The sequence below is a fragment of the Saimiri boliviensis genome, chromosome 10 (genome assembly GCF_048565385.1).
Source record: "Saimiri boliviensis isolate mSaiBol1 chromosome 10, mSaiBol1.pri, whole genome shotgun sequence".
Taxonomy (NCBI): domain Eukaryota; kingdom Metazoa; phylum Chordata; class Mammalia; order Primates; family Cebidae; genus Saimiri; species Saimiri boliviensis.
In genome coordinates this window covers 54,457,446-54,473,348 of record NC_133458.1, presented here as the reverse complement: position 1 = coordinate 54,473,348, position 15,903 = coordinate 54,457,446, and the positions used below count along the sequence as shown (strand labels likewise).

Sequence of the window (15,903 nt, the reverse complement as noted above, 5' to 3'; positions counted from 1 at the left end):
ACCTGGCTACTTTGTTTTTTAATTTTATAGAGATAGGGTTTCGACATGTTGCCCCAGCTGATATTGAACTCCTGGCTTCAAGCAATCCTCCCACCTCAGCCTCCCAAAATTCTGGAATTACAGGCATGATCCACCATGCTTAGCCACTGCCCACTTTCACTAATATTATTCAACACAGCAATGGAAGTCCTAGCTAGAGTAATCAGACAAGAGAAGGAAATAAAAGGTATCTAAACTGGAAAGAAAGAAATCCAATTATCCTTGTTTGCAGATGATATGATCTTTTATTTGGAAAAAACCTAAAGACTGCACCAAAATTCTATTAGAACTTATGAACAAATTCAGTCAAGTTGCAGAATACAGTCAACATAAAAAATAAGTAGCTCTCATCTGAAGGCTCTAGGAAAAAAAAAACCAGTAGCATTTCTATATGTCAACAGTGATCAATGTGAAAGAGAAATCAAGAAAGTAATCCCATTTACAATAGCTACAAACAAAATAAGATACCTAGGAATAAATTTAATCATGCAAATTAAATATCTCTACAGTGAAAACTACAAAACATTAATGCAAAGAATTAATAATGTTAAAATGGGCATACTATCCAAGGCAATCTACAGATTCAATGCAAGCCCTATCAAAATGCCAATGACATTCTTCATAGAAATTGAAAAAGTAATCCTAGAATTTAATTTACTTAGAACTACAAAAGACCAATAGCCAGACATTCTGAATGAAAAGACAAAACTGGAGGAATTGCATTGCATGACTTCAAATTATACTACAGAGCTACTGCAACAAAAACAGCAAGGTGGCTGGGCATGGTGGCTCACAACTGTTATCCTAGCACTCTGGGAGGCCAAAGTGGGTGGATCACTTGAGGTTAGCTCGAGATCAGTCTGGTCAACTGATGAAACCCCATCTCTACTAAAAAAAAAAAAAATTAGCAAGGTATGGTGGCACATGTCTGTAATTCCAGCTACTCAGGAGGCTGAGGCAGGAGAATCATTTGAACCCAGGAGGCAGCGGGTGCAGCCATGAAACTATTATAAGAAAACATTGGGGAGATTCTCCAGGATATTGATGGGGCAAAGGTTTCTTGAGTAACACTCCCAAAGCAGAGGCAATCAAAGTAAAAACGGACAAATGTGATCACACTAAGTTAAAAAGCTTCTGCAGAGCAAAAGAAATGTCAACAAAGTGAAAAGACAACCTACAGAATGAATGAAAATATTCGCAAACTACCCATCTGACAATGGATTAATAACCAGAATATACGAAGAGTTCAAAGAACTCTATAGGAAAAAAAAATCTAATAATCTATTTGAAAAACAGGCAAAAGGTCTGAATAGGCATTTCTTATAAAAAAGACACAAAATGGCAAACAGGTATATGAAAGGTGCTTCACATTATGGATCATCAGAGAAATGCAAATCAAAACTACAATGAGATATCATCTTACCCCAGTCAAAACGGCATTTCTCCAGAAGACAGGCAATAACAAATGCTGCCAAAGATGTGGAGAAAAGGGAATCCCCATACATTGTTGGTCTGTTAGAATATGAGAGACTTTTCCCAAAAGGTTTCATTTCTCATTCGCCAGAACTGGAATACATGACCCATCCTATGCCAATCACTGGCAAGGGAAACAGAATGCCACGACTGGATTTGACTTACCAGGATTCGCCCCTCTGAGACTTTGGATACACATTCTCTGGCTATAAGGCCGATGGAGAAGAATGAATTTCTTAACAAAGTAGAGGCTCTTCCACCAGGAAAAAAGGTCAGGAATAATTTTGGGTAGGAAATCCACTATATGCCAGTCCTCTACACATCCTTTCTTCTCAAGGAGCTAAAAGAGGAGGAGTCTGGAGGAACCTAGGGGTTTGTTCTCACAACATGGAGAAAGGCATCTGTGATGAGACATAATAAGCCAGCTCTAGAAAAGCAATAGGAATAAAGGAGTAGATAGGAACATCTGATGGTGCTCTGGTCTTGGGATTAAGTCAACCCTGAGAAAAGTTTCACCACTCAGCACGGTTTGGCTTGAAAGCCAATAAATTTCCCTCTTTAAGATAGTTTGAGTTAGATTTGTCACACTTGCAAGAGAATCCGGGACACTGATCAAGGAAGGATAATACTAAATGACTGCACGTGGTTTTGGAGTTGAAAGCTGAGACTTAATACTTTTGAACCATCTGTGCAACCTTAGCCAAGTTAGTACTCTGAAATGCCCTATACTTAAGTACACACATACACACAAATGTGTGCATGAGCACACACACATTAATAAAGCTGAACTTTACCAAAAAGGTAGAGAATTTAAAGTTCCCAACTATTTATAACTGATAGCAGTTATCAGTCAAGTTCATGTTACTCAGGCTAGTTTCTCATTTAAATAACTAAATGAATCCCAATGTTGGTTCATATTTCAAAGCTATTAAACTTTTTCATTAGTTTTCTCCCGGCAACTGATTCCTTAAAGGTAATGACAATGCTGGATGTGGTGGCTCACGCCTGTAAACCCAGCACTTTGGGAGGCCGAGGCAGGCAGATCTCGAGGTCAGGAGTTTGAAATGAGCCTGGCCAACATGGTGAAACCCTGTCTCTACTAATGTTACAAAAAATTAGCTGGGCATGGCAGCAGGTGTCCGTAATCCCAACTACAGGCTGAGGAAGGAGAATCACTTGAACTTGGGAGGCGGAGGTTGCAGTGAGCCAAGATCGCACCACTGCACTCCAGCCTGGGCGAGAGAGCGAGACTCCATCTCAAAAAAAAAAAAGCGGGGAATGACCAACATTTGTATCATACAGTTCTTCCTCAGCCCTATATGCTAAATTCACTATTTTACTATCTCTATACAATGTTGCTAGTGCTTTTCTTCCCTTTTAAATTTGGGAAGTTTTTCTAGGCCACTCTTCTCTTATATATTTATCTAGTGAAAATAGAACTTCATTCTCTCATTTTGTCTGCACAGTCACAGTGAAATCTTAAGGGTCATTATATTGGTTAAACGAATACTTAGTGTGTCAATTACCTTTGAATACATATAACTTCAGGTCCCTATTTCAAATAACTTCCAAAAGATAGGTAACTCCACTCCTTCTCCTTGGAAATGAGAAACTAGAAATATGAGAGCAGAGAATGTTGCTGCAAAACACATTCAATAGCTCATTATTAACTAAAAACTATTCTGGTCTCTCCCCTGTTGTCATTCTTGTTGCACTAACAGTTCCTCCAAGTTAATAACTGAAAATTACTTTCGACCAATACGAACTTTGAAATTATTCATGACTATGATGGCCATAATAGCATAAAATGAAGTTTAAAACTGGATATTAAAGAACTTTTAAAATCTCAAAGTAAACCATACAGAGAATAATTTATTTAGGCCAGGTACAGTGACTCATGCCTGTAATCCCAGCACTTTGGGAGGCTGAGGTGGGCGCATCGCTTCAAGATTTCGAGATCAGCATAGCCAACACTATGAAACCCCACTACTACTAAAAATACAAAAATTAGCTGGGCTTAGTAGCACACACCTGTAATCCCAGCTACCTGGGAGGCTGAGGCAGGAGAACTGCTTGAACCCAGGAGGCAGAGGTTGCTGTGAGCCAAGATTGCACCACTAACTCCAGCCAGGGCAACAGAGTAAACCTTCAGCTCAAAAAAAAAAATCAAAAAAAAAAAACCACAAGAATAATTTATTTTAAAATGCTTGGTATTTAAGTAGAATTTCTATATACATTTATAATTATAAAAGTTTGTTTTCATTTTCCCCTGGAAATTTCACATCTGATATTAGAGCTCATGTTCAAAAGAATCTACGAATCAAGTAATGGCTTTTGGCCATTAAGTTTTCAAATCATAAATATAAAAATGTCACAATTTTCTAGTGAAGAAAGGTGACTCTAAAGTGAATTATGCCTGGGCATGGTGGCTCAGACCTGTAATCCCAGCACTTTGGGAGTCCAAGGCAAGAGGTCTGCTTGAGGCTAGGAGTTTGAGATCAGCCTGGGAAACGTGGTGAAACCCCATTTCAAAAAATACAAAAATTAGGTGGGTGTGGTGGCACATGCTATATAGTTCCAGCTACTTGGCGGGCTGAGGCGGGAGGACCTTTAGAGCCCAGGAGGTTGAGGCTGCATTGAGCCAGGTTCACACCACTGCACTTCAGCCTGGGCAACAAAGTGAGACTCTCCCTCAAAAAAAAAAAAAAAGAAGAAGAAGAAGAAGAGAGTTACTACCAAACAAATATTCAAGAAAATGAAGATAAATGTTTTTGGTTTTTATTTACAAGGATACTACTCGGTATAAGCTGGATACTATTGAATGATGTCACAAAATCAAAGAACACTACAATATTAAAACTTCTAAAAATCATATAATCCAGGACTTCTTCACCTGGGTTTTAAGACAGATGTGATATTTTCTGTGTATGTACCTTGTATACATTTTTCTCAAAATATGATCCTTAGCTTTCAACAAAATTTCAAAGGGTTCCATGATTGAAAAGAGGCTGAGAACCACTGGCTAGTCAATGTAGAGAAGTGGAAATTAAGGCTCAAAGAAATAAAGTTATTTGCCTGTGGCTGAATAATCAGTTAAGTTCTCATGCCCTCATTTCACTGAAGCACAAACACCTCTAAAATTTTTTTCAATAAGCATATGTTTCAGAGAAAAATAAATCTGTATGACCTAAGCCAGTGAGGGGAACTCTCAGGCTAATTATAAAAGAAACTACTAAGATGGCAGCTAGGAGGCATGTCTTCAGAACAATCTATTCAGTATGAACTAAATGAACAGAGTTCTAGGAGGGTCAGTTCCAAGAAAGAAAAAAAAAATCATATTCAAATCACTGAATACGATTCACTGCAACAAAAGAAGTTTTACAATTTCATCAGAGACTTAGAAAAAGAATTCGAAAAACCAAGCAAAAGGGAAAAAAAGTTACACAGATTGGAAATATTATAACAGCACATCTTTAAATGATACATACACAATGTTATAATGTAAGCGCCAAATACTGATTTAACCTAACTTTGGAGTCAATGGAACAACGGAAGGAAGAAACTCAGGGGAATCTTATAAAAAAGCTAAATCCCAATCAGATAGTCAGGTGTCGACAAGTAACACCTACAATGAAATGACCAAGAAAAAAACAAGGCAGGCATGTTTCAAAACATGAAATGTCATTTTAAAAAACAGTGTTATTCAACAGACAGTGTCTTAGAGCACAAGTCAGCAAACAAAAGCCTACATGGCAAATCTAGATAGACCCCTGTCTGTTTTTGTAAATTAAGTTTTCCTGGAACACAGCCATGCTCGTTAATTTTACATACTGTCAATGGCTGCTTTTGTGTTACAATGGCAAGGCACGGTTGAGTGGTTGCAGCAGAGACCTATGACTCAAAACCTAAATTATTTACTATCTGGCCCTTTAAAGAAAAAGCCAATCCAATCCTAGTTTAGAACACTGTATGATATTTTGTATCTCCTACCGACAAATGCCAGTATTCCACTTAAAAGTCATTAGGATGAACAGTGGTAGAACTTTGGTTTCAGAACCACTGAGCTATAAAGACTTTAAAATGATTGCCTCTAGGGGAGCAAAACTCAAAGATTAGGTAAGGATAGGGATGGACAGTATGGGCTGCTTTTTTTTTTTTTTTTTTTTTTTTAACAATAATCCTTGAGACATTTAAGTTTCAAAGTAGTCACATGCATTTCTTCAAGAAAATTGAATTTAAAAGCAAAAGGAAAAAAAACAGAGCAAATCAAATGCAGTTAGTGGTTCTAGCAACTCCCTAATATATGTGATAGGCCTGGGCAACATGGGGAAATCCCATCTCTACTAAAAATACAAGAACTAGCTGGGCATAGTGGCACATGCCTGTAGTCCCAGCTACTTGGAAGGCTGAGGTGGGAGGATCACTTGAACCCAGGAGGTCAAGGCTGCAGTGAGCTGTAGTTGTGTCACTGCACTCCAGCCTGGGTAAGAGAATGAGACCCTATCTCAAAAATAAATAAATACAAATAAAATAGAATAAATAAATACAAATAAAATAGATTTCCTAATATATTTTATGACATTTCTTATGGTTGCTCTACAGACTATTTTGGTTGCACATATCCAAAGCTGCCAGGTAAATGACCCTTGGATAAGAGAGGTATTACAGGGCCAACTGAATGTGAGTATAATATCTCAAACCCTCTGATCCCAAGAAAGGTCAGTCAACCTAGTATGTTCTATAAATGATCTTCAGTAAAGTTTAAAATGTTTAATGTAAAAAGCCAAACAGAGAAAATGTTTATTACTCCCATAGGTAGAAATTAGGAAAGAGAAAAACTTTCAAAGATATAGACATGAAAATTTTTAAAGTTTTTTTTGTTTTGTTTTCCTCGATTTACAATTTCATTTAACTCTTTAGTTGAGCAGACTGATTTTTAGCTTGACTGGAAGTTTAAAAGCAAAGGAGACACTAACAAAAAAACACAATAGAAAATTAATAGTATATCGGCATCAATACTTCCACTAAGGTATTTATTTGAAACAAGTAATTATACACCTGTGGCATGTTCTACTCAGAAAAAAAATAACACATCTAAAGACAGACCACAATCCCATGCCAGCTACTAAGGAAGGTTTAGGTAGGAGGATCACATGAGCCCAAGAGGTGAAGGCTGCAGTGAGCCATGAGTGTGCAACTGCACTGAAGCCTGGGCGACAGAGATTCTGTCTCAAAAAATAAAAAAGACCATATTCTTAGGTTTGTAAAAGTGTTTTAACTGTCACTTATTTTCAGTTAAACAAAACTTATCATCTGTTTGGCCAGGTGTGGTGGCTTATGCCTGTAATCCTAGCACTTTGGGAAGCAAGGAGGGCGGATCACATGAGGTCAGGAGTTCAAGACCAGCCTAGCCAACATGGCAAAACCCCATCTCTACTAAAAATACAAAAATCAGCCGAACCTACTGGCACATATCTGTAATCCCAATTACTTGGGAGGGTGAGGCAGGATAATCACCTGAACCCAAAAGGCAGAGGTTGCAGTGAGCCAAGATCCAACCTGGGCTACAGAGAGAGACTCTGTCTCAAAAAAAAAAAAGTTTTAAATATATCATTATATTTCGTTAACACAGACATGAAGAATAAGGTCTCAAACTGTTTTAAAATGTGAAAACAAATATAATTCACTATGTACACAAAAGATCTAAGGTATTACACAAAACAACAGAAATTTTAAAGAATATAAACACTCATTAGGAGTAAATCGTTTATTGTATTTTCAAAAAATGTCTATATTCTTTTGGACTTCATAAAGAAAAACATTATATTGATAAAGCTGATTTAAAAATATATAAGATGATACAGCTACTTAAAGTAGATATGACAATCCTAAAATATCAAAATAAACACTTTAATATTTCAGTTTATAAAATAGTCCCCAAAACTTTATTTTACTGAAAAATTCAGCTATTGAATTGTAACTTACAAGAAACAGATTAAAAACCGTTGATATAAGTTATATAACAACTGCTAATCTTTCTTTTAAAAAATTAAAATGTTGATGCTTTTGTAAAATGCTGATTTCATCCACAGTCCTGGAGATTTGTTTTATATTATAATTAATCTAGCTACTTTGCTATTGTAGAATAAAAAGTAGAGAAAAATATTTTTAAGCATCTTTCCAATGTATTTAGAAATAAAATAAGTACAAGAAAAATAAAAATAATCTTTTTCCACTCAAAATCCTAAAATCTATAGCATGAAATAAACATGGATTTTTGGAATTAAAACATTTAGAAAGCTAAAAGTTCTGACTATCAACTTACCTTCTTTTGATACCAGACTATAGCATCTGTGACTTTGGACGCCATTTATTCCACTGAAATCACACGTTGGTCATTTTAGGCTATGCAAGAGAAAAAAAAATACAAATGACTTTAATTCTGCCTTCTAAAAGGAGACTGAACAGCATGCAGACATAGCACTCTGGTTACTTGCAGAGCAAGGGGTGTATGACGAGACTTGTATTACACCCTTCCTCATTACTATTTTAGCAACAGGTCCTCTTAAATAAACAAAAATCAGTTGCCATAATAAAAGTAAGTTCTATTTGCATGAATAAATAACACTTGAATTTTCTTACAAAATAGGTTTGATTTTTTAATAAACTTTAAAAATAAATTTCATAATTTCCTAGGTTAAACCAGAAATTGTTCATCTACAAATCTACATACAAGAAACCAATTCATTCACTCAGTAATGTAGTTTCTTTCTAGAAACCAGGGTCAATTACTGTTGCTAAAGCATGGCTTAATAGAGATGACCGAATTTATAATGATATTTAATTTTCCCTGACACTCAGTAAACACAAAACTGAATTAAAATAACCCAAGCAGCCAAAAAGTATTTATATTAAATACTAAGCCAATATTAGAGCTAATATACAGGAATAATTAACATTAAAGACTTCTCCGATACCAGTTTGCTAATTGTCATTTAAGTAGTTATGACAGTTAATACTCAAACATCAAAATAAACACTTTGATACTTCAGTTTATAAAATACAGTCCCCAAAAGTTTATTTTACTGAAAAAATTCAGCTACTGAACTGTAACTTATAAGAAACAGATTAAAACTGTTGATATGTTATATAACTCTGCTAATCTATTAAAAATAATTAAACTAAGACAAACACCAAAAAACATTTCATAAGCATCTTTTCTGTGTTTGTCTGAAACAGGATTGGTACTAAACTTAATGATTCCTTAAACCTAGAGGTTATTTGAGACTGATTCCTATCAACTCTAGAATACCATTTTAGTCATAAGATGACACTGGCATAGAGGGCACCTCTGATCTAGTGTTAAGGATGAACCTAAAACAAGTTCAAAAGCAGATACTCGTCCTAGAACTCATTACAAACCAGGATCATCCAAGGACACACAGGATGATCTCAGGGAAATCCTGGGGGTAAAGCATCCTGCTGAGCCAATGCTAGCACATACAGATCTGTAACTTAGAAATGCTACCACTAGTCTAGTTTGCCTCAGTAAACAAAGTACCAGAGGTTTTATATACCACTCTTGGGAGCATGCATGCTTGTTGAGCATATTAAGATTCAGATACAATAAAAATCATCAGCAAGTTCAAATGTTTAGACGATAAACCTCTAAAATTTAAAGCAGAACTTATTTAATGCCTGTATTTTTTACAGCATTATAAACCAAATTATTTTTATAAACTTTCCTAAGAGATTAGTGACTCTAAGAAACCAATTCATTCACTCAGTAATGTAGTTTCTTTCTAGAAACCAGTGAATTACTGTTGCTAAAGGATGGCTTATTCAAATGATGATCAAATTCAAGCAAATTATGTTTTGGAATTCCTGACAAACAGTCTAACATAATGGAAAGGAAGATAAGAGTCAAAAGGCCTGAATTCAAATATCAGCTCCACTATCTATTATGCAATATTGAAGAAGTCACTTAATTTCTCTCAACCTGTTTCTTTCCCTTATAAACTAGAAATAACTGTACCTACCCATTCCTTATAGGATCTTTGTGACCAATAAATAATATACATAAGATGCTTGCCACATTCCAGTACATACAGTAGGTTTTTAATTATAATTATTTTTATCATCAATTTTCATTTAAAAAAATTCCCCAATCTAGGAACTATTTATATTTTCTTTTTTAAACATGGCAATTTACAGAGAAATACTTGCAATCAGTTTTTGTTCACATTGAAAATAAAAATAGCTACCCAATTATCATAAGATCACAATGTTAATTCTCAATTACATAAACATGGATTATTTACAGATTTCAAAGTTCACCTCCAGTAATTTCTCAGTCAGGTGTGGCTACCTTCATTTCTCTCACCAGGGGTTTTTGAGGACGCTTTCCCTTACTGACTTAAAACCTCTCATTTTTGTTTTTCTGTCCTGGAAGGCTTTGGATATGATTCATTAACTTTAACCACACTGCATCTTAGAGGTTTTCCCCACTGATTTTGCTAGGGGACTCTTCAATATAACATTACACCTTCACTATATTTGTTTGTCAATACAATTGTGAATGCCTTCCAGATTGGTTATAACCTATCTTCTCAAGCAAACTATGAAAAATAGTACAAAAATATGAGAATATAAACTTTTCACTTTATCCAATCTTTATTGACAAATATTCCAAATTATCTACCAAAATAAAGATACTCTTTCCAAACCCCATAACAGTGTAAATAATATATATTTCATATATAAAATGTGAAAGGATTTTATCACTCTATTAAACATACCAGATATTTAATATATTTAGGGAATATTTAAATGTTCACATAAAAATAATAGTATTAAAAAAAAAAAAAAGGAAAAAGCTCAAATGAAAGTGAGAAAAACTCTGCCTGTCTCAGAAGAATATAACTGTAAAGACTTTATATATATATTTTTTGGTTTACCAAGCTACACTTAGATTATACCAAAAATCTAACAAATCTAATAGTACTCTAGTTATATAAAGTGTTCTAATTATTTTTTTCTTTTGAGACAGAGTTTCACTCTTGTTGCCCAGGCTAGAGTGCAATGGTATGATCTCAGCTCACAGCAACCTCCGCCCCCTGGGTTCAAGTGATTCTCCTGCCTCAGCTCCCAAGTAGCTGGGATTATAGGCATGCCCACCACACCCTACAGACAAGGTTTCTCCATGTTGGTCAGGCTGGTCTCGAACTCCTGACCTCAGGTGATCTGCCTGCCTTGGACTTTCAAAGTGCTAGGATTGCGCCCAGCTAAGTGTTCTAAATATTTTTAACTATATTTATTTGGGCCTACAGAAATAAAATTCAATCAATTTTGTTTTTTTAAAAAATGCCTTTCTTCAGTAATGGTAAGATTTTCTGTGCAAACTCATTTAATAGTTTTTCCGTTGTGTCAACAACCTTTCAATCACACTGAATGGCTCATACCTATTTTTAAAACAGATTTTACAGCATGCTGAGATAGATTTCTGAACTGAACATCTGACAAAGCACATTCAAAGATACCCAAATTACACATGGGTATAAACAACAAGGATTAATAAGTCAAATTATTTCATGAATAATGAAGATTATTTCTGAAGCCTTTCGAACTTCTTTGATTTTATGACAGTCCAGGAATACTTGTTATGATAGCTTAGGTTTAATGTTAAATTATTATATTAAGGTTTATTTACAGAAAAAAAGCATAAAAAATTTATTGGGTACCTTCGATAGAGTATCTTAAATCTTTTCTGATCAACTTATCTGATACAAGGATGGGTATTATGATACATAATATTTACTTCTTTGGAAATAATCCAATCCTAAAAGCAAAGGGCTAACTGCAGTTTTAACATTAAATCTTGCTATATACGTCCTATCTGTCCAAGCCCAGGCACAGGTCTTCATTCCTTCCTGCGAGCCCCGAGGAAGCCCTCTCTCCCCAGACATGGCCAACAAGGGTCCTTCCTATGGCATGAGCCGCGAAGTGCAGTCCAAAATCGAGAAGAAATACGATGAGGAGCTGGAGGAGCGGCTGGTGGAGTGGATTATAGTGCAGTGTGGTCCTGATGTGGGCCGCCCAGACCGTGGGCGCCTGGGCTTCCAGGTCTGGCTGAAGAATGGTGTGATTCTGAGCAAGCTGGTGAATAGCCTGTACCCTGACGGCTCCAAGCCAGTGAAGGTGCCTGAGAACCCGCCTTCCATGGTCTTCAAGCAGATGGAACAGGTGGCCCAGTTCCTGAAGGCAGCTGAGGACTATGGGGTCACCAAGACTGACATGTTCCAGACTGTTGACCTCTTTGAAGGCAAAGACATGGCAGCAGTGCAGAGGACCCTGATGGCTTTGGGCAGCTTGGCAGTGACCAAGAATGATGGGCACTACCGTGGAGATCCCAACTGGTTTATGAAGAAAGCGCAGGAGCATAAGAGAGAATTCACAGAGAGCCAGCTGCAGGAGGGAAAGCATGTCATTGGCCTTCAGATGGGCAGCAACAGAGGGGCCTCCCAGGCCGGCATGACAGGCTACGGACGACCTCGGCAGATCATCAGTTAGAGCGGAGAGGGCCAGCCCTGAGCCCTGCCCTCCCCCAGCTCCTCGGCTGCAGCCATCCCGCTTAGCCTGCCTCACCCACACCCGTGTGGTACCTTCAGCCCTGGCCAAGCTTTGAGGCTCTGTCACTGAGCAATGGTAACTGCACATGGGCAGCTACTGCCCCTTCCCCCAGCTCAACTTCTTGTCCCAAAGCATCACTGCCCTGGCCCCTCCCTCCCAGCTGCCCCCACCACCCCTACTGTCTTGCCCCTGAGTAAAGCAGGGGAGAAGCGGTCTGGGGGTAGCCTGGATGTGGGTCGAGTCCACTGTCCTTGGCAGCAAAAGCCCATTGAAGAAGAACCAGCCCAGCCTCCCCCATCTTTTCCTGGAATATTTTTGGGGTTGGAACTCAAAAAGGAAAAAAGAAAAAATACATCAACCTTTTCTCAAAAAAAAAAAAAAAAAAAAAAAAAAAAATCTTGCTATATAGACAGTTAACTCTAAGCTAATACTATCCTTGACATAGATTTAATTATCATGCCTTAACAGAGTATCTGAAATTATTTTTTACTATATCAATTTCCACACAAAACGCCAAAGGCCAGGGTAATGGGAAAAGATGATTACAGAAGAGATGGTATATTAAATCTGCCTTTACAGAATCTCAATCAAATACAGTGGAACAACATGGGGGGTGAGCTGTGCTGGTTCACTTACATGTGGATTTCTTCAATAAAAGTTATACCAAGTGTGCCTGCTGCTCCTGCCACCCTTTTACCTCCTTCACCTCTTCTGACTCTGTTATTTGAGAAGGCAAGACCAACCCCTGCTCTTCTTCAACCTACTCAATGTGAAGACGACAAGGATAAAGATCTTTATGATGACCCACTTACACTTAAGGAATAGTAAATATATTTTCTCTTCTTCACAGTTTAGTAACACTTTCTCTCTCTCTGGTTTTGTTTTTTGTTTTTTGTTTTTTTGAGATGGAGTCTCTCTCTGTAGCCCAGGCTGGAGTGCAGTGGTGCAATCTTGGCTGACTGCAACCTCCACCTCTCGGGTCCCAGTTCAAGCAATTCTTCTACTTCAGCCTCCCAAGTAGCTGGGATTACAGGCATGAGCCACCATGCCCAGCTAATTTCTGTATTTTTTAGTAGAGACGGGGTTTCACCATGTTGGCCAGTCTGGTCTTGAACTCCTGACCTCATGATCCGCCCACCTCAGCCTCCCAAAGTGCTGGGATTACAGGCGTGAGCCACCGTGCTCAGCCAATAACACTTTTTCTCTAGCTTACTTTATTGAATTATACATTATATAACACATATAACATACAAAATATGTGTTAATCAACTGTTTGTTATTAGCAAGACTTCCCGTCAACAATAGGCTATTAGTTAAGTTCTGGGGGATTCAAAAGTTACAGCCAAATTTTCCACAACATAGGGTTCACTGCCCCAATCTCCAAGCTGTTCAATGGTCAACTGCATAATAATACCCAGGAGTATTCTTTGTACAAATATGGTCTCCCACATTGTCAGATTTTTAACTAATCCCCATGTTACAAAAAAAAAAAAATCAAATACTATAAAATATTATAATGTACATCTCTCATTATTCTGAAACAAATTTCTCTGTTCTGACATATCACTAGGCTCAAAAAACAATGTATTCCCACCCCTAACACTTTGGTGTGTTATTATTCCTATTCCATTTGTTCTCCACTCATCTTTCTAAATCAACTCAAATCCTATTTCCTCCAAGATGAAGCTTTCTTACAAGTACTCATTTGCACTAAACAATGCTGAAGCTTGATGCCTCTATTCAAGCACCAATATGTGCTCAAAAATCTAATTTAAATAAAAATACAAAGCAATATGTGACTAGACAGGTCACTTGGTCATACATAAACACTCCTAAGGAAAAAATGCGGCATTGTTCTTCCTTTGTCTCTAGGTACACAGTATACTGTAATATGTGGTAGAGGAAGTACAGCGATAAAAAGCAATGATGTAAGCATCAAGAGGATGGGGTTCTAGATCCAAGTTCTGAAACTGAGAGCTATGCGCTCTTGAGTAAGTTACTGAGTTCTCTGGATGTCAGTTTTCCCCAAGTGTCATCAAGCCAAATATTTCACAACTTAATAAAGGTTAAATAAGTAACAATTGTGTGAAAAGAAAAAGAGCTCAGAGCAGTCTGAGCTCTATGAGGTATGCTCACAGAAACATGTGAGTATGGGACTTCAGTCAAGCTCCTACACCCATGCCTGGGGGCAACTGTTTAAAGTAACTTGGTTCCTGACTAGCTGCCTCACTCATTTATCTTCATGTTTCTGGAATTTGTGATAAAAAGAACAATGTACAGCCAATCGTTAGCATTAGCTTATGTTATTTTAACAGAAATTCTCAGTAAACAACTCAGGAACTGCCTCTTCTTTCCCTTTAAAATTAAAAAAAAAAAAAAAAATCCTTTTTTTTTTTTTTTTGATACAAGGTCTCACTCAGTTGCCCAGGCTGGAGTGCAGTGGCCCAATCAGGGCTCACTGCAGCTTTGACTTCCTGGCTCAAGTAATCTTCCTGCCTCAGCCCGACAAGTAGATGGGACTACAGGCATGTACCACAATACCTGGCTAATAATATTTTTGAATTTTAGTAGACATGAGGGAATATTTTTGAATTTTAGTAGACACGAGGTCTTGCTATGTTGCCCAGGCTGGAAAAATCCACTTTTAACTGCAGCTAATATGAGTATATATTCAGAGCAACTCAAATCTGTGTTCCCAGTTGCAATCCTCAAACTTGATGCAAATAAACCCTCTACTTGTATTAATTTTGCCTCAGCTTCTTCCTTTCAGGTCACCAATTCCAATAATGTACAGAAGTTCCTCTGAATTCTTACTAACACACCCCAAACCATTAATATTACTATTAGCGTTACATATATGGAACTTAACATAGCAGAAACTGTAAAACTAAATAAAAAATCTTGAGATTCACCATCAAGATGGCCGTTTAGGAACAGCTCGGAGTTGCAGCTCCCAGTGAAAGCGCAGAAGGTGAATGGACGCTGAATTTTTATTGCCCACGGACCAGGAGATTCCCGGGTAGAGGAGCCCCACAGGTCGCCAGCAGGGCTGTTTTGGCTGATGCGGTTCTTTTGGTCAGCACGGCTGCTTTGCCCCGCGTGGCTGCTTTGTCCCAGCTAGTAGTTCTCAGTACAAAATACACTGCTCCGGGTGCTCTTTTGTCTGGCGATTGGAGCCCCGGGAAGTTGTCCATTCACTGATTAAAGAGGGGTCTGAACAGGGAGCCAGGCCAGGAGATTTCTGGGCAAAAAAGGCGCCAGGAATCTCAGTACAACTGTTTAAGCCGGTGCACCGCACAGGAAATCACAGAGATCCCAACACCTCTTCAGCAGGCAACTGGAACACGCACCTGGGATAGAGTCGACTGTTCAACTAAAAGAGAAAAAAAGAAAAGGCTCTGAGGCAGGGAGCCAGGTGATCAGGCTCAGCTTGCCCCACCCCCATAAAAGAACAGCAATCAGAAACTCTCTGGATTGAGAGTTTCACAGCAAGTGCAGCTGAACCCAGGACGGTCCAGCTCTGTTGGGGAGGGGCGTCCGCCATTACCCAGGCACTCCAACAATACGGAGGTAGTCCCGCCGTTGCCAAGGCAACCTGCCATTACAGAGAGAGTCCGCCAATACAGAGGTGGGCCACCATTGCCTAGGCAGTTCAAACAACACCCATATAAACAGGACAGTAGGGAAGTTCACATGGCAGCTGGGCAGAGCCCACAGCAGCTCAGCAAAGCTTCTGGAGGCAGACAGTGACTAGGCTGCCTC

At 38.0% G+C, this 15,903-nt stretch overlaps 2 protein-coding genes across 8 annotated transcripts in view; one reads left to right on the top strand and one right to left on the bottom strand.

The window, feature by feature from the left end:
• The window catches only part of PHTF2 (putative homeodomain transcription factor 2), a 166,928-nt gene that overhangs the window by 112,429 nt on the left and 38,596 nt on the right, over positions 1 to 15,903 (bottom strand). For 4 of the 7 annotated variants that reach the window (XM_074379303.1, XM_074379307.1, XM_074379306.1 and 1 more), the window contains exons 2-3: positions 15,054 to 15,514; positions 7,838 to 7,917 (exon numbers count right to left, since the gene is read on the bottom strand). In XM_074379303.1, the coding sequence (XP_074235404.1) occupies positions 7,838 to 7,882 (45 nt within the window). In that variant the 5' untranslated portion in view covers positions 7,883 to 7,917; positions 15,054 to 15,514. The remainder of the gene's footprint in view (positions 1 to 7,837; positions 7,918 to 15,053; positions 15,515 to 15,903) is intronic. The other 3 variants (XM_074379304.1, XM_003921138.4, XM_074379308.1) reach the window with 1 other exon arrangement.
• LOC101046094 (transgelin) lies at positions 11,405 to 12,504 on the top strand. The gene has a single exon (XM_039477187.2). The coding sequence runs from the start codon at positions 11,476 to 11,478 to the stop codon at positions 12,079 to 12,081; it is 606 nt and encodes a 201-aa protein (XP_039333121.2). The 5' UTR covers positions 11,405 to 11,475; the 3' UTR covers positions 12,082 to 12,504.

Bases quoted from the DNA above. Each gene is read 5' to 3' on its own strand.
- LOC101046094 (XM_039477187.2), top strand. From the start codon at position 11,476: ATGGCCAACAAGGGTCCTTCCTATGGCATGAGCCGCGAAGTGCAGTCC.